Genomic DNA, 18,251 nt, shown 5'->3' with positions numbered 1-18,251 from the left:
AAGGTCCCACAGGAAAAGGTCTGGACTGAATCATTTCCTCTTACATTGTGATACTCCAGAAGTTGGACAACACTCTGCTTTGTCTGTAAAACGCTCTCTTTAGGGCAGTAAAATTAATATTCTTATATTTTGGGAAATATACTTATTCACATTTTTTGCTCAGAAAAAGAAAGATAAAGCTATTTAATCTGTATGGAAAGTAAGGAGTTCGGGCAAAGAGGAAATCTGCTTAGGTTGACATAAAGACAGGAAGAGGGGAAAACAGTTAATCTGACAATTTAAATACTGAACTATTTAAGTAAATAGGTGGCACGTACAGATTAGGGACAGTTGATTTGGAAACCGTATGATTGTGTCACTGCAAATTTTCCATCTGAAAACATTCACATGGACGCTTCCTAATGGTCGTGCACACAAGAAAGGCCCCACATAATCTAACAGTTTTTACAGCGACCTGTACGAAAGAGCTGCTTTTGTTAAGAATGCACAGACAGCAGAAGACAGTTAACATAGAGAGGGATTTTTATGAGTTGTACTTGACTTTGGATGGTTTTGTCAAATCAAACATCACTGATCACTTTGGGCTAAAACATACTGGAGCATTGCACAGAGTGGTAAGCATAGGTGTGCTCGCCAGCTAATAAATATTGTTGCTGATTACCTGTACTTCACCAGGCAGTGTAATTAAACTTCTTATACTGGCATTCAAGCTGTTTCAGAAACAATACATACTGCACTTTACTACACTTCACTCTATTCTTATAATCGACCAACAATTGACACTACTTTTTGCTCTTTGTTGATGTTTGCTTTATTGATGCAAATCTATCCACATGGTTTTCTGATATTCATACAACAGAGTTAGTTGTGGTTTTAAAGAAATGTTACGTAGACCAAAGTATACTCATGTAGAGGATCACAACTTTATTTTGAGGCTCTACAATATATTTACATTCTTTAATGTAATGTACATTATTTCCATCAAATCGCACACTGCATGTCCTGAAACACCTTTTTTTCTTTCACCTTCTTAAAAGGCCCACTGTGTACTGATTGGTCATTATTGGACTGGCAAAGCACGAGGCAGCTGCTTATTCTTTGTGTGACATGAGCCAAAATAAACAAGACATTATGCAAATGTGTAACAAGGTGATATCATTAAGTAGAGGAAGAAAACCCTGAATTAAAAACAAAATGTACTCTATGGGTAATAATTATTACCTTTGGTGAGGGCTTTGTAATGCTTAAGACCTTTTTACTTACGCATATATGACAAGCTGAGGTAAATGGAAACCCTAATAAGGAAAATATAGCCTTTCTAACTCAACATCCTGTGAGAGACCAAGCAGATATGCGTGCCTACTATCAGTTAGCATGATCAAATTAGTCAAACTAGCACTGAGTCAAAAATTGTTTTAAAAAAGAGCTTAAAAACATTTTGTTCATTGCAGCTTTTAGATGTTATTACTAATATACTTCAGTGTCTAAACATCTGTGACTGATGTTCAGAGTTTTACAGCCTCTACACAGTGCACTAAAAGGCCTTCAAATGTCAAACTCTCCATCTGTAGTTACTACTTTTTGTCTTTGTAAGGCAGTACTGTGACCAAGTTGGGACTGGTGCCAACAGTTTAGCCTTTAGCTCACCAGCTCCAGCGGTATTCCAAACAGCCCTGAGAGCAGTCACTTGCTTACCAAAGCCCTAACATCTGTTTAAAGATGAGGCAGCAACATGAATTCATATTTCTGATTTCAGGCCTGATTTCTGATTAAAGTAGAACATCTGTTAACAAGCATATTAAAAGACAGTTTAGAAGATTATAAAACAGTCTAAGACTAAGAGGCAGATTAACAGTCAGCAGTCAACCTTTTCCCCCTGCTTCCAGTGTATGTGCTAAGCTAGGCAAACTTAAGTACAGTATACTTGTAACAGCAAGTAAGCATCAGTGCAGTTAAATGTATATAAAAAAAATCTTTGTGTTACTTTTTGAACCAGCTTGGCTGATAAGAGTGATGTTCTGTAGTGTTTTCAGCGCTTTCAGCATTTTATTGTCGCTGGTACACAAACTTAAAGCCTTGTTTTTCTATGCCAATCTACTTCTATAGAATCTCTAATGGGGAGGAAGGACGTGTCATTAGTCATTACATTTGGTTGTTAGGACAAATATTCACCCAATTGCACAAAATTTTACCAAAGGCTCAATTCAGAAATTATTTATTTTTCAGGGATCCAAAATGTTTTAAAAGGAGTTATGCAGTCTCGTTTAGGTTAGGACTGACAGACATCAAGTTTTCCAGCATCTCACGATTATTGAGTTTGCTCCAGACATTTTCATTATGAAGACTGTTAAAGTTTAAATCATCACTGCATTGTATTTAAATTGGCATCAGTGCTAACAAACCTATGGCTTGTTGTGAAACTGTGCAGCAGAGTAACTATTTGAACCACACCTTTAATCCTCTCCTTTTCAAACAGATTCTAAAAGTAGTTAGATTGTGTGAGCAGTGTGTAAAAAAGCAGCAGTATCATTCCGTTGATTTTTCTATTTGTGGTCGCACAATATGGCCCCATGATGCACTTCACCATGATGTGAGTTACCAAAGCCCATAAACATAAGAGCAACAGATTTTTTCGTTCAATTTTCTTGAATGAAACAGAGCACATTTCTCCAAAATGCTGAACTTCTCCTTAAAGATGGTGTCATGAGAGGTCAACATTCTCATACTCGCCGTGGTCCGAGTCCTCCAGTTCAATGCCCGGCACTAGGCTGTAGTACTCCGTAGACTGAGTCATGTAAGCTTTCTCCCTGTCAGCGGAGTCTTTCATCACTTCCGTCACACTGACTGTGTCCAGCTCTGTCCTGCTGGCCCCGTCAGGCTCCTGGGAGCCCTGCCTCCACTCTGTGGAGCTCGAGCAGTAAGAGGAGACTGGGGGAAGTGACTCCACTGAGCCCAGCTTGATCTCCACCTCTTCATAGATGTCCCTGGTGCTGCCCAGGAGTGCGGACGCCGGGCGAAGCAGCAGCTGGTTCTTCAGGATCCCCTCTTTGCCACAGTCTCCAGCTTTACCCTGCTCAGCAGCTGAAGGTTGCTGCTTGCTGTGATGTTTCTGACCATTGGTACTGGAAGCCCTCTTCTTTGAAGCACTAAATGCAGGGGTTTCTTTCTTCCTCCTCTTCCTCCCACAGCACCAGCAGAGCAGCAAGGCAGAGAGTACGAGGAGGGGGAGCGTGATGAAGAGTGCTGTGATGCCAGCTGGGCGACACACGTCATTAATGCTCACCGACCACACAATCCTGCCGGCAAGGTGGCGAGGAGAGAAGCAGGTCAAGTTCCCCACAAGATCCTGCAGTTTGGTGGTCCTATTAGCCCGCCTGCCAGCCTCCAGGTCTTCCAATAACAAACAGGAGCAGTCCCAGAGGTTTCCATCCAGTTTCAGCCTTTGAAGACTGGGCACCTGCAGTAAAGCACCAGGAAGGAAGCGTAGCTGGTTCCCCTGCAGATTGAGCCTCTGGAGGCTATCAGAGCCCTGAAGGAAGCCCTCAGGAAGCTCCTGGAGAAGGTTATCACTCAGATTCACCTCAGTCAGACTGAGCTGGCCAGCAAGAAACTGCCTTGGCAACACTGTTAGTCTGTTACGATTCAAGTAAACCTTCTGCAATGAGGAGGCTTCTTTTCCATAAAAATCAATAAAACTGATATTACAGTTGGAGAGATCCAGTGTCTCTATGTTTGTCTCATTGGTGAACACAGACCAGTGCACATGGCTGACAGCAGAGCCAGAGTAGTTCAAGCAGCACACTTCAGGAGGAACCTCAGAGGGAAACTGAGACAGAATGGTGGCTGCTGGACAAACACATCCATCAACAAGTACTGTCTTCTCCAGCAATGTAAAAATGATCAGAAAAGCCCACTGGAAAACCATTTCTGAAACAGAAAAGACAGAAAGAAATAACAAGAAACTTTATATCCACATATCACTGCAGCACTGGTTTCTGCCTCCTCCTCTACCCTACCTGCTTCCTGGTCTCTCTGTCAGAGCTGGCGGTGAGCCACTTTATGTAGACTAACGGAGATGTAAATGTGCTTGTAAACTCAGCAGCTTCTCTGAGGACTCCAGGTTGCTGTGAGGATCATAAAAGTTGGCATGGTGACACAGGTCAATGGGGAGCAGGAGTCCAGTGTTTGACTGTGGGAGAGGAAACAGATGCTACTATGAATCTCACGTGAAGGCTATGCTGTTTATTAGCAGGTGGGAGTTCAACAAGCATTTGTGCAAGTTACACCTGGATCCTGGACCAAGTGGATTAACAAGGTAGCGTCTCTTAAATCTGAATAATTAAAAAAAAAGACCAGCCTTTTTATTTCCATCTCAATAAATCAATAAGCCTTCACATTTTCAAACCTTTTTCAAAGTAAATATTTGAAAAAGAAAGAAGTAGAAGAAGAAATCTGAAGACTTAAACTGAACCAGGTCTTTATCTTTTCTACATTTAAGTTACCATAAATGGTCCATTGTCCAAATGTAACTAAAAGTGGCAATTCTGTGGCTCCAATCCACACACCCAAAGCTTGACCAACTGTATTACTGGGCTAGAGCTGACTCACTAAAGCTCAGCTGATAAACATGGACCAACATTTTGCTTGACTTCATCAGAAAACTATAAATATGCCACATCTAGCCACATGGCAAATTTTAGCTGATGTTTAAAATCAAATGGAGCAAATAACATTAAAGCAAATGTAGTCATTATAGCACATGTGGTCAACATAAACAAGGCCCATCTTTCCCAAATGACTCACATGTGAAGCAGACAAGAGGAGAAAGACTTCAATCGATCTTCAAAGATCAATTTCAACAAATTTCACCACAACTAGCAAACACGAGAAAACACAACTAAGTGAAAGACTGAGCTGAAGATCATTTTACAATAGGTAGAGGTGTGTTTCCAAAGCTTCAGTGCAGATCCATGTTCAAGCCCTTCGTCTGAATAATTTGAACAAGAGGGGTAAATTGAGAGTGAGATCCTGACGCAAATCTAGAGGGAGTTGGAGATTTTAACGTTTGTGCCGGTGGAAGCGGGCTGTCAGATTATGATGGGCGGGTCCTTTCATGACACTGGCTCCGCTATTTACCAAGCTTTGACCACAGTGATGGTGTCACACATCTGGATAATTGTCTTTGTTGTGAACACGTTTCACACATTGAATGGAAGACAGAAAAACAATTAAACCATTGCATTAACAGTTAGAATCTGTAGGAGTGTGTGCTAATGGTCAGAAATCCAGTATTACAAAAACAGTCCCACTGGATTCGGGTTTGAACCACACCAACACCACTAAAATTCACAGACTAGCCCGATTCATCATCACCTGTCTCAGCCCCTTTTGATGGCACATTAATGTTTATGGCTGTATGAGATTTACTTTTACGACAGTGGTATTAATACCCCAACTGTAGGGGGAGCCAAAGGGCAACCAATTTGCCAAATTCTCTAATTAAAATGTCATGGGAAGGAGCCTTAGCACCTCCTCCTTTAGCACAGGAAACACTGGAGCATTTATTGTGAAAAGAGAGCAAGAAGAAGCTCCATCCCACAATTACTGTGCAAAACTGAGTATTCTGTTATTTTCTGGGCATCTAGTCCTCACTGTTGGTGTATTGTGTCTGTAACGACAATATATCTGTAATAACATTACCTATGATGTTGTTTGATTTTATACATGCTCACATAAAGTTCCATCATGTACTTCAATGTTAACTTCAAAGGTAACTGAAAAGGATGGAAACTGTGAGGTGAAGGACTATCTTTCAAACTCAGCAATGCTTTTGAACAAAGACAGGAAGTGAGCTGCTTATGGAGGTGATCTAATATATCCAGTATGTGTATAAGGGAGGATGAAATATGGATGGTATGAAGAACGCAGAGTCCAAACACGGAAGCCCACTTTTAGAGACTGCCACAGCTCTGTAGCTCAAACCAATTCTGCAGATACTTGATGTTAGTTTAGTATGTCTGTGGGTTTATAAGACATTAACTTAAATCCTAATCTTGTTTGAAAGTTTTTTTTTTAAAAATGTGACCAAGATAACTTTTGAGTGCCACATTTTGAAATAGATTGTTTCAAAACAAACCCCATTTGGCTTGTCTCGCTGCAGTCTCCTGTTAATCATTTGCCAACTGATACATCTGCAATAATCTAGTGATTTATTGGTCCAGTTCCTGCTGACATAATGGATGTACTGGTTGACATGACAAACATGTGATCCAGCAGACAAGGACTCATACATCTGGACAGATCGAGGGGCCAACATCACTCCTCTTTGAGCTTTGTTTTGGTCTTCACAAACTTCTGAGAAAAACATGTGGCCTCTTCTGCAGGCCTGAAACCAAAAGAAAGAGCTGAAAGACACTAAAACTGAGGGGACCTGCAGAGTCAGGTGAGAACTCTCAGTGCTTTTGTAACTTAAAGCGATTACTTTCACATTCAAGCAGCTGTGGTGTGACCATTAAAGTCCTAAACATAAAAGTTTCTGGTTTTAAATTTCATATAGTGCTGCACAACAGATTGGTGCATCTTTTTTCATTTGTGCAGCAAAAAACGAACAAAAAAACCCAAAAAAACAACCCTTGTCTTTAACACAACATCAGCTGTTCTTGCTTTGAAGGTCATTTTGAGTTAGTTTCAGCATCTTGAAGGGATTTCCGACCAGCAGAAACTGCATTTTCACTCCAGGACAAGTTCAATTTGGTTGTTTGTTTTCACAGGTTTAGCACACACCCTCTCATTATCCCAGTGTCATCATGTCTCCTGTTTGGTTCTGTCTGCCATCTGGTTCTTACTGTTCAACATCTCAACAGCCAAACTGACATATTTCTGGTAAAAATGCACAAAACATCTAATAAGAGCCAAATTAGTTCTCTGTTAAGATAAAATAAAACTTCCCATATATCTTTGTTCTTTGTTATGGCTGAAGATAGTAATTACCACTTTGGCTTTATGTATAGGTTTAATGCAGAATAAATGTGGGGCTATAAATTGCATTTCTGGTTTAATCCACACATCTGAAGAACCTAAAACCTTTGCTCATGACTGGACAGCATGTAGAACTCAGCTCTATGTGTTTCTTACTTAGTAATCTTGACTTCCTGAGGATTTTATCATGTGAATTTAGCCCCTGTTGTGCTCTGTGTTTATTTATAGTGTGCTGCATTTCATGTCCTTTAACTCTGTAATTATTTGCATGCTGTGCAGCCCTGTGGAAGGCTTTTGTTCTAACCGATAGCTATCAACAGAGAGATACATTCAAAGTTCCATCAGTCTCAAGAAGGAACAGGAAAGTTGGTGAGTTTGTGAGGTTACATGTGGGTAGTAATTTGCTTAAATTTGGATGCTTTGGTTCAAATGTTCACACCTACATTTGAGCAAAGTTTAAACACTTTGTGTCAGAGGTGCATGCAGTCAGGCGTTAGATCCTGAGGAATCAAACTCTCATCTCTTTTTGACAAGAGAAGGGTGAAGGTTAAAGTGAAAAGAGGCCTGTGTGAAGTTTCTGTCGATTTATGTCAAACACGCATTCAGTGGAAACACAGACAGCTGAGCTGGTCTTTGGACTGTAACACAGTATACAGGCACTGATTGAGCTTTAAAGTGAGAGTGAGGGCCTATCATCCAAAGAGAGGATTTAAATTTGGAGAAACATAGATGATCTCACTCCCTAACAATGTGAGCAGCTACTTTCTCTCTGCCAGCGGAGCCTCCTCTGAAATAATGGTTTCGTGAATCCTTTTATAAGGACATAACTGAGTAAAATCTGGTACTAATTCTGGGAATTTGGGAGACTCTGTTCCCAAAAGTCAATTTCAAGCCCAGGTGCTGTTCATTATACTAAGTGAACACAAATAAATATGCAGGGAGAGCTGAATGAGTCCATTAAGATGTTAAATGTGTGGTAAAAATTTCCCTATCAAGGTAGAGCTGACTTGGGGATACATGAACCCATGAGCCCCAAGTACTTCCAAAATCTGGTTGTACCTCCTGAAAACATATCCTGACAGTATCAATTCCTCAGCCTGGGTTACTGTTTACATTACTGTAAAATGTGCCTCATGTCAACAGTTTATGACCGTAACAGAGACTTGACATGTAAAAAAGATCAGGAAAACTACTTCAGTCACTGTTTTAAGGAATATACTAGCAGCCCAGAAGTAAACAGAGCACCAGTAATAGGTTTTCTTACCTGTTGCGTCCATGTCTGCACCCACGGGCTTTCTGGAACTCTGATGGATGGTTCAAACATCCCGTCTGTCTCCTCTCTGCATCCCATTAACTGGTCCGACTGAAGCTCCTCCGGATCTGAGGGTGTGTCTCCTCCGTGCGGAATGTGGAAAAACAGCCTCCAGCTCCAGGGTGGTGTTGATTAAGTTTATCTTTAGGCAATGTTCACTTACTGAATGTTTATTTTGGGGTTTATCTTATTAAAGACGATAGATTTTATCCTCGCAGGGCAAAGTCGAACTGAGCAGCTGTGTGGTGACAGTGCGCCCCCTGGTGGCTGAACAGACTTTTGTGATCCAGCTTCACGGGTTCAATTACAATTTTGAAGTTAATCAACAACAAGTTTAATTACAGTGCTGAAAGTAAAGGTAACATGAGATATATGGCTAATGGATAAAACTGATTAAGTGTTTAATAAACTCTACAAAGTCAGAGGCCAAGTGGTTGGAGAAGGGGAAGATAGCAATTTAATTTAAAAAAAAAGATAAAATACAAAGAGTGATTAAAACATGGTAAAGTACCTCAATAACATTTAAATGTTATCACAAATTGGAGCTCAAATTGAGCCCAACTGCAACACAAATGCAGGTACCAGGTTATACCGCGTGTGGGTAAAGTTCCATTATGCACAAATATGAACACGACAGAGGGTCAAAGGAATGTCTCAATCCCACTTCTTTCCTCCTCAAGTCTTCGTGGAAGTGTTTCTGGCTCTCTTAGGCAACACAAGTAGGTGGTTCAGATGCTTTTAATGGTGACTGGGAATGCCATCGTGAAATCTCTGATCTACGAGGTTCTGATTTAGGAAAAAAAACAGGACATGAACCTATTTTATTTTGAGCTCTGGCAGGTAACATGGTAACATCTTTTTGTTTGCAGATTGATTCAAATCAGGTTTATGGGCTGGATGGACACTACACGCCAAGTCAAAGGACTACGAGAGACACTTTGGAACACTATTAGAAGAAAGTAGAATCTTTTCTTGAGAAAAAGAAGGAACCATTGGACTCTTAAATACTGGATAACGTCTTTGGAAGAGTAGATAAATGAGGATGATGAGCATGAATCAGATCAATGTATGAAATGATTATCATCCACCATATTATGTCTGAATCTCTAAGTGCTGAGTTGTTTTTGTTGTATATTTATCTAAGGACGTCCGCTGTAACATCCTGTTCCACATATGAGTGAAGTTAATTTAGATTTTAGATTAAACACATTTTTAAAATAAAAACAAAAAGAACTGAACACTGGAAGTCCATGAAAAAAGAAAAATACAAAGCTAGGCTTAACAGATTTATTTACATTTAGGATTCAAGTGCTTTCTGTATGGCTGGTTGAGACAGTCAAAAGAAACAAAAAGTATAGTCTTGCTTCTTCTTTTCCCCCCACTGATTTAAGGTTAAAGGGTAGATTGTAAGTGGTGTGGCAGCTCCTGATTGGCCTCTCTGCCAGTTGGGTTTTCTCCAGCTCTCCAGTATAAACTGGTGTGAGCCCTCACACATCTGCAGTTCTCTCTTACCTCATTTAGTATGTGCTGCTCCCTCCATGTCATGGAGTGTTACTTCTTCGTGCTCGGGGTGGAGTTGAGTCAGTGTTGGTGTTTATTTCCAGACGTGAACCTTCCCACAACCATTGTTTTGGTCTTGCAAAGCTTTTGAGATTTTTTGTTGAAGTTCCACTCCAGTACTTTAAAATCCCTTAAAATGTTCATCTGTGTTTTCCAAAACAGTGAAAGTTTTTGCCATTTAAAAAAGAAGACCTCTGGTTGTATTAAGATAGTTTGGGGCATGACTCCACCTTTTGTCTCATTAAGTGAATGGGGATCTATGACTAGGCTAATCTGGCCTGTCCACATCTCTGCCCACTGCTGACTGTTTAAGTTATGCTCTGTTCAGCACTTCTAATATCAGGATAATTCATCCGTAAGCCTGTTGCCGGGTCCTCGCTGGACCTTACTTTAAATCTCTTCTCCACTTTGCCTGCACTAACTTCTCATTTCCCTTACAGCAAGTGCAAAAAGTCCCACACAGCAAGCTGTCAAGTTCAGTTCTTCTAGTCTGATATAGAGCAGAGGCGCTGTCTGACCCCACCTATCTGAGAAGCTGGTGGAGCTAAAGCAGAAATCCTCAGCTATGGAATTGATTCTGCTCATGATATGTCTCACAACACATAGAAAACATCTTATTGAGATGTTTTAACAATGTAAAAGTCTTGATTTGTATCATAAAGTTGGCTTTTAATCATCCACTGTGAAAGGCTTTGGCCTCTCCTGAAAAGTAGTTCTGATATACTGGACAGACTTCTTTTGACAGGACTTCTGCTGATTGGAGTCCTGCTTGTTTAATTTGTCCATCTATGTATGCATTAGATCTAAGCTTGATGTGTTCAGATGATCTGCTTCTGATCCAACAAATGTGTTCTTGAGCATCACGCACCACCCCCATAAAAACTTTGAATCTATCCCTAAATTAACTCTAAGAGCCACTCTTTGCGTAGAATACTATCCCATATGTTCTGCTGGAAATTTGAGTCACAGCCATATTCATAACATCTATGGCAATCGTTTCAGGCTGATTTATGTGTGCAAGCCTCTGATGAGTCGAACAAATCCACATCTGAATGCTGCTTCAGTGGAAATATACAGCTCTTGGAAGTAACATCAGTGCCTATAATCTGCTTTTGATTTGCTGTTTGAAACAATGAAACATTTCCTTTTCATTATGCAGAACTTCATCTTGTGTTGTGATTGTTTCTAAATCTTCACACAAATCATAATTTCCAGTTTACACAGAAATGTTTCTTTTTTCCAACAGTTTACTGAAGGAGTATTGAATTAATAGAAGCCTTTAAGAGTCTTTTAAGTACTTCATTGTGATACTGTAACCTTTAAATTATCATAAAGGTCAAAGAAAGAAATGACAACTGTCTATAGCCAAATGGTGCTCAGCTGTGATTCAGGTTTTAAACATTTGACCACTAGGTGGCAGCATTAACTCACAAGTTAATTTCTATCGTCAGTATTATTTCACAACATAGATGGAAATACTTCACGACAAATAATTGTTATAAAGGTCACTTAACTGTTTCGATTATATTTCATACAAAACCGAAAATTATGCAGTGATTGTAGCTCCACTAATCTGAATATTTAGATCTTGTCTAGTAAAGACTGAAATAGGGAAATTACTAATTAGCCTAACTGTGAAAGTCATTTTGAAACTAGTCACAAAATATTAAAAATGTAAAATACAAATTTTTATTTAGATATAAAAGACTGATGAATGTTTATACAGTCTATACACTGTTCAGAGACAACAAGAAATCTCTGAACTGCTACAAAATCAGTGTAAACATGTTCTGTTTAGTCATTTTCCTAAAGTCTTCATGATGACACAGAAAAGGTGCAGAGAAGTTATTGTAAACGGCACACGTATCGTTCTCACTGACAGAAACTGTACAACAAACTTGTAAAGGTAGTGAGCTGAAGCGACAACACATATACAAGATAAAGAAAAAGGGTATTTTGCTGTTTTTTAAGTAAATATACTTTAGTGCAGCTCTTTTGCTCATCAGTTTCTCCCACACTAACATGCTCTGTACCATAATTTACACTAGGGAGCAGCACTGTTTCAGTTTACTGCTGCAATTTCTACTACAAAAACAAGTTGGTGGTTGCTCAGTGACACTTTAGTGCACTTTAAATACAATACAAGACAGCCTGGCAGCTAATAAACTTACTCACTTTACTTAAAGGGAACAGTTCATCATCCTCAGAAACACTTTCTTGTCTTACTTGGTGTTCATAGGAGAGCTGAAGTTGGTTAGTCTGGAAACCGGCCCCTCATTCAGGTTCCTGAATATTCTGCACTTTTGGCAGTATTGTCGATTGTTACACTGCGCCAACCAAGAAGCAAAAGTTGGTCAGCTGGAACGTATAACATTCATGATAATGCAGAGTAATTTTACCTGGAAATGAATGTGGATGGAACTCTCTTCCACTGAAGAGAAAAGACAGATGTTACTGGATGTTAAAGGGGGTTATTTTACAGCTTGTGGTAGTTTATCTAATTCTTTTGTGAACCAAGCTGATTGTTTATGCAAAGCTAAGCTAACCAGTTGGTAGCAGCAGCTTGGAAGTGTCATATAGCCTCTCATGACACATTTGGCCAACCTGGAACTGAGGATTTTTCCCATTTTGTCAAACTAAGCCTCAAACTTTGCATTATAACATCATGGTTATTGATAATTTTGGCTTATGGCACCTTAAAATGAAATGACTTACACCTACTTGTCACATCATGCGTGTTTCTGAGACTTGGTCTTTGTCTAACCCTTCACAGATTGTCTTATCTAACTGCTCTTGGGCCCCAAATTACTTTTCTGTTTTGTTTTTTTGTGTCTGGCGACATACTTATTTAGCCCAGGCAGTATAATACAGGGCTTCCCACCCTGTATTATATTGCAAATTGTTGAGTTGTAGATGCAAAAATATCATCCATGGTTCAGTCTGACATTGCTGAGAGAGACAGAGGAAAATGTAAAGTGTATAGCTCATTCTATCCAGATCACAAATGCTGTGGTCATCTCTGAATATGAAATTCACTGCTATTTACAGCTGTGTTGCAGACAGACTTTGGTCATTCATATTTGCCAGTTTGCACAGTTTCTTATCCTCCAGTTATTTTCGTACTGTTGAAATTCAGCATCTGCTAAGAAGAACAATGATAATAAAATCCTCCTGGAACATGCAGTACATTGTAGATGTGACAGGCTGTCTCCTTCGTGCTGCACTTTGGTCTGTTTCTATGGAAGTGCTTCAGTTTTTTTGCTTCAGGCTTCTGATCACGAGTCCAGGTAGATGGAGTAGATCTGACTCAGACAGCGGTCGACACCTCCTGCCTGGAAGAGGAAGCTGTCGTCTGGGCAGGCAGACATGGAGTAACCACCCCCCGCCTGGCCCTGCAGGTCCTGCAGCAAGTCAAACCCTGAGAGGAGGAAAACAGGAAACTCAGTCATTTGTTTTGTCTCAGAAACAGATTGTGGTACCAGAAATATACAACTGTTGGCTTTTAATTTCCCAAAGGTTTGTTTAAAAGGGGGGTAAGCAATTATTCAACCACCCAGACTCACTCTTACTATTGCTCTCTTACCTGCAGAGTGGGAGGTGGACGGGTTTGTGAAGTAACTGGCAGGTTCATAGCCTCCATCGCTGACTGGAGGAACTACCTTTCCCTCGCCGTACAGACAGTCTTGGAGAGCCACACAGGAAACAATGACACATGAAAACATTAAAAACAGACAGGACGTGTCACACCGACTGTAGTTGAGCTAACTGTTGGTACCTTGCTGCTGCTGTGAGAACACCGGCTGTTGGTGGTTGTAAGTTTTCTGGAAGGCCTGCAGCTGGACGTCGCCTCTGTCTGAGGAGGAGCTCACCGGGCTGACATCAGCTGACTCAAACAGGGATGCAGGTCTGTGCCTGGTAATATATTATGTTTTCAGTGCCCAAACATAAATATTTAATGCAGCTTAAAAGTAAAACTTCCAGCATGTTACTGGGCTAGATGCATGTAACTTTCAGAGTTTCTACATTTATTTGGTTCAGAATTCTGTATTTTTCCAGACAAAGAAATGACAACTTTTCTGAAATTTCAGACCTTATATGACATCTGAGTTTGGGGTTATATACTAGAACTGATGATAAAAACATGATTATTAAAAAATTAGATATCGATACTGTGTTATTAATAGACATAATAATCCAATTCAGGGTTGCATGGAGGCTGGAGCCACACAACAATGCACACTCACACTTAGCGACAATTTAGAATCAACAATTAACCTAGGAATTTTGGACAGTGGGAGGAAGCCAGAGTACCCAGAGAGAACCCACGCATACATGGGGAGAACCAGCAGACTCCACACAGAAAAGCCTCGGCCAGGATTTGAACCAGGATCTAAGACTATGCAGCCCAAGATGCATCTTCCAGGACAAATTAAATAGCTCCACTGAATGTAAGATCTGCTTATCAACAAGCTGACGTTGCACATTAATCTGATCATATTTATCTCTTTCAAAGATTAATACAAAAAACAAAAAAAAGGTTCTATGAACTGAATTTCAGCTGTACTTCTTTTTTCCCCACCATGTCCATGTAATCAACTAAGAACCCCATAAATAAAGGTATTTACACTTTATTCATGCAGATCTGCACCATTCTGACTGGTGAAAGAAGAAAACATTGCTCACAGGACCGGAAGATGACACTCCCTTAAGTTCAGATTTCTGTTTCATTCGTCCTGAGACCACATGACAAGCTGCTACGTTGTAGTGGCCACTGGTAGCTGACTTAGTGGATGTTGTAAATGTCATATTGATATCCAGGGAATGTCTCTTGTCTGCTGGGAGTGGTGCGAGGCTCCATTCACCCCTCATTTTTTAGAGCATTTCAGAAAATTCAGTGACATCATGTTCCTCTGTGGAGTTATTTTTGTTCCCAGCAGCATTAAAAACATTAAATGTCTTTGGACATGAATCCTAAAGTAACTTTTTGTGGTAAGACGCAACCAACTCCATTTTCTTCTTTTTTGGCTTAAACTTGAAGATTTCTGGTTCATAAAAAACACATTACGGTCTCTTAAGCATCATTAAGATTTTCGAGAAAGGAAATATTGACTGTGATCAAATTATTCCATGACCAGAACAAATGTTTATTGGATGCAGATAACCTTTAACCGGTCACTTTTCTAACACATGTAAATTCTTCTCATCTACAAACAGTAGAGATTTTCTTTTAAACAAGCGTTTCCACCGCAGGGGGTGTAATTTAAACGGGTTTTGTGCAGAGCTGTATCCGTCGCTACGGTGCAGGAATGTGCTGACTGTGCACAAACACTCTGACTCAACATGGAAACAAATGAGTCAGTGCAGCCAAGTCGATGAGAAGAAAGGAAGGCAGCCGAATCTCTCTGAGGAGATATGCAGCTGAAAACCCCCAGTATGGTATTTGAGTCCCCCCTCCCCCCACGGCCGTCTTCTTCCTTCAAAGAGCTCTCTCTCAGCATTTCATGTGACCGGGGAGCTCTCCTGGATGATGTACTGTAAGCATATTGGTCCCCGGAGATTCAAGCGGCCTCGGTTTCTGTTAGAGTGGGCTTCATAAACAATCCAGACCTAGTAAGAGATACCGATGGCTGCCGGCCCTGTGCAGTTTATAAATGCATCTGACCAGCTATAAAGAAAGGAACTATTTGGAGATTTCTTTACATATCTATCATTTATCATTCCCAGGTCTCTTTATTACCCATTTCCCATGTCAAATGCTATTACATTTAATTTAACAGTCTCTGCTTTCAGCGGAGAAATACAATAAAAGCCAAAATCAATCAGAATGGCTTTTTGAAACCCAAACTGATATAGCTTACAGATGGCTGTGGCTTCTCATGGTAATAAAGACCAGGCTTTGCATAGGATTATGTAAACAAAGTGGGCTTTGATATAGTGCGACTGTTGACTGTGCTGCTGTGACTGCAAGTCTTAAGAATTCAACGCATCTCTGGATTCCCCTCAGTGGCCCCTGAAACATCAGCACTGACCTTAGCTATAAACATTCTTGTAATGCTGCAACAACGTAGCTGAGATGTTTGAGTTGTGGAGGGTCAGTCTGTCGCTTTATGGACGCTATGCCCAAACTGCTCAGATGCATAAGCTTAACAGAGCACGAGCCAACGCCTGAGGGAGCAGCTGTCAGCACAGCCTCAGGAAACTGTTTCTCTGATCATATGTTACCAACCCTCATACTCACTTTTTCCCTTCTAACTAACTACAGCCAGCTGTCTTCCTTGCTGTTTATCAGGAATGAGAAGAATTCGGCTTCCAGAATTTAAGATTCATGGCAGTTGAGTCAATATGATCGCAGCACTTTCATTAAAGTACTTAGAGAGGCTCAGTTAATGTTAAAGTTGCGTAATAACAAAAATGTGCAGACATGTCAAATACCTCTATTTGGGCCGAGTGTCACTCTGTAAAGTACTCTTTCTCTCCTTCAAAATGTATAACAGTGTTTTTGTGTGAGCCATCCCGGTTAGTGTGCCTGTATCTGATAGACATGCCGCTCTGAAAAGCCAAGCCAGCTCCATCCAACCCTCCCTTGCGACCACAAAATATACAAACACCGATCATCACAAATACTCACTGATGGACACAGCTCAGTGGTGCCACTGAATCCTTCAAGTATAAAAGGAGGTCGAGATGGTTCATTCCAGCCAGAGTAAACACTCACCTGGCTATGAAGCCAGAGAATGATGCAGGCTAAGCTGTCAAGCAAAGATAATTTACTTTCACGTGTTTAACGTCTCGCTAAGTTATTTGGGGGAAAAACAAGTGCTTGTCTGGTATTAGCTTTGGCAGGTTGTCATGTACTGTGGGCACCAGTGGGATTCAATGACATCCTCAGCCTCTATAAAGAGACGTCAGTGGAGAGACTGTGCATCGCTTCATGGAAGCTTTGGCTGCATGCTTTCAGGCTGAGAGATGCTGCATTAAAGGTCTGTATTAGTCTCACATAAGGATATGTACCAGTGTGTCAAGTTTCAACCCAAAACGCAGGCCAGATAATACCCCTGATTTTTAACCCTGTTCAAAACAGACTGCTTCAGTGTTTGGAGATTCGATTGAAATGCTGTGTTTTTCAGGACGAGCACATGAAGCACATTCAGGCCCAACAGTTCGAGGGGCTCTCTGTGGTTTACGGGCAGTGTGGAGTGCCTCGAAAGAAAACCCACATTCAAGGGCTCTTTCTCTACTTGCATTCATACTTTAGATTGAAACACTGAAATGGTGGTAGGTCGGTCAAAATCACATCGTAATTCCTCTGTTGCATATAGTCTAAATAAACCCAGAGTTTTACTGTCCACAAATTCTTTTGTATTTTTTTAGGTTTTCAGTGGCCCAGTCTCACTAGAATACGTGTAAAAGGTGCATTTTCCCACTTCAAAATGTAGTGATGTTAGAATCATGGTTGTACACTGTCGAATGGCAACACATCCCTCATCTGTTGTTTTCTCTTGGGCAGCAAGTGACATGACTGGAACTGAATACATGAATATGAAAAAAAGATTTTTTTAACTGTCTAATCATGTATTTTTTTAACATGAAGACATAACCATGAACATAAGTTTTGTTCTTATCCAAGCACTTTTAAGTCCTGACCCTAACCATTTGTGGGTGAGAGCAAAATATAAAGTAAGGAGTCACCACTGCACATGGTAAGCATCCTGGTTCCAGGCAGGATATCATCAACTATAAAGCCTTAAACTATGAGTATAAAATCTCCTCACATTTCTGAGTTATTTTGATTTGCGTCCTCAGAGCTGTAAGGCTGTAACGTTTACACTCTATAGAATATAACTGATCAATGTTCTTTCAGAGGTTAATAATGAAGTTTGAAGAACATTTGAAAAGCTCCACACACTCATCATGCGTAGGATAGAGTGAACAATGCGATGAGCTCAAGTTAAGTTGGTAAGGATGTACAGCTGATGAGGACGAGGCTTTGTTTCACTCAGGACTGTTCCACTTGTTGTTCATGATGTATGTATTGTTGAGTGTTGAGCACAATATTCATGCATTTGTAAACAGGATAAACAATAAGGTAATTATTTGGGTTACACTTGACTTCTCCTTGTTAGACATGTAACATTTATAGACATGTTTATTAATGTAGCAAATGTTTACGATTAATTTTCTTTGTTATCATTCCTGTTTGGGATGAATCGAATTAAATGTAGTAAAACGAGGAGCCTGCTGAAAAGACCTTGAGGAAATACAGGAAAGGTTCATGCAGAACAATGTGCATTATATGTGAAGATTTTATATCATTTATTAAAGCCCAAAAATGTTAACTTGGCCTTTATGGACATTCTTTTATCGGATAGAGTGACTTTGTTGTTACTATTGTGCCAATAAA

At 40.2% G+C, this 18,251-nt stretch overlaps 2 protein-coding genes across 2 annotated transcripts in view; both read right to left on the bottom strand.

Moving 5' to 3' along the window:
• Positions 1-730: 730 nt before the first annotated feature.
• Positions 731-8,367, bottom strand: LOC140269330 (uncharacterized). Its single transcript, XM_072364379.1, has 3 exons — positions 8,243-8,367; positions 4,017-4,189; positions 731-3,927 (listed from the first exon to the last, which is right to left on the bottom strand). The coding sequence occupies exon 3, from the start codon at positions 3,923-3,925 to the stop codon at positions 2,702-2,704; it is 1,224 nt and encodes a 407-aa protein (XP_072220480.1). The 5' UTR covers positions 3,926-3,927; positions 4,017-4,189; positions 8,243-8,367; the 3' UTR covers positions 731-2,701.
• Positions 8,368-11,561: 3,194 nt separating this feature from the next.
• The window catches only part of glis1a (GLIS family zinc finger 1a), a 42,955-nt gene continuing 36,265 nt past the window's right edge, over positions 11,562-18,251 (bottom strand). Inside the window, exons 7-9 of the mRNA XM_072364465.1 lie at positions 13,626-13,762; positions 13,434-13,532; positions 11,562-13,268 (exon numbers count right to left, since the gene is read on the bottom strand). Of these exons, the coding sequence (XP_072220566.1) occupies positions 13,126-13,268; positions 13,434-13,532; positions 13,626-13,762 (379 nt within the window). The 3' untranslated portion in view covers positions 11,562-13,125. The remainder of the gene's footprint in view (positions 13,269-13,433; positions 13,533-13,625; positions 13,763-18,251) is intronic.

This window comes from Leuresthes tenuis, unplaced genomic scaffold, assembly GCF_036924035.1.
Source record: "Leuresthes tenuis unplaced genomic scaffold, fLeuTen1.0.hap1 SCAF_14, whole genome shotgun sequence".
Classification (NCBI taxonomy): Eukaryota; Metazoa; Chordata; class Actinopteri; order Atheriniformes; family Atherinopsidae; genus Leuresthes; species Leuresthes tenuis.
The sequence above is the reverse complement of the archived record's forward strand: the minus strand, read 5'-3'. Positions and strand labels throughout refer to the sequence as shown.

Excerpts from the sequence above, each read along its gene's own strand:
- LOC140269330 (XM_072364379.1), bottom strand. The coding sequence starts at position 3,925 with ATGGTTTTCCAGTGGGCTTTTCTGATCATTTTTACATTGCTGGAGAAG.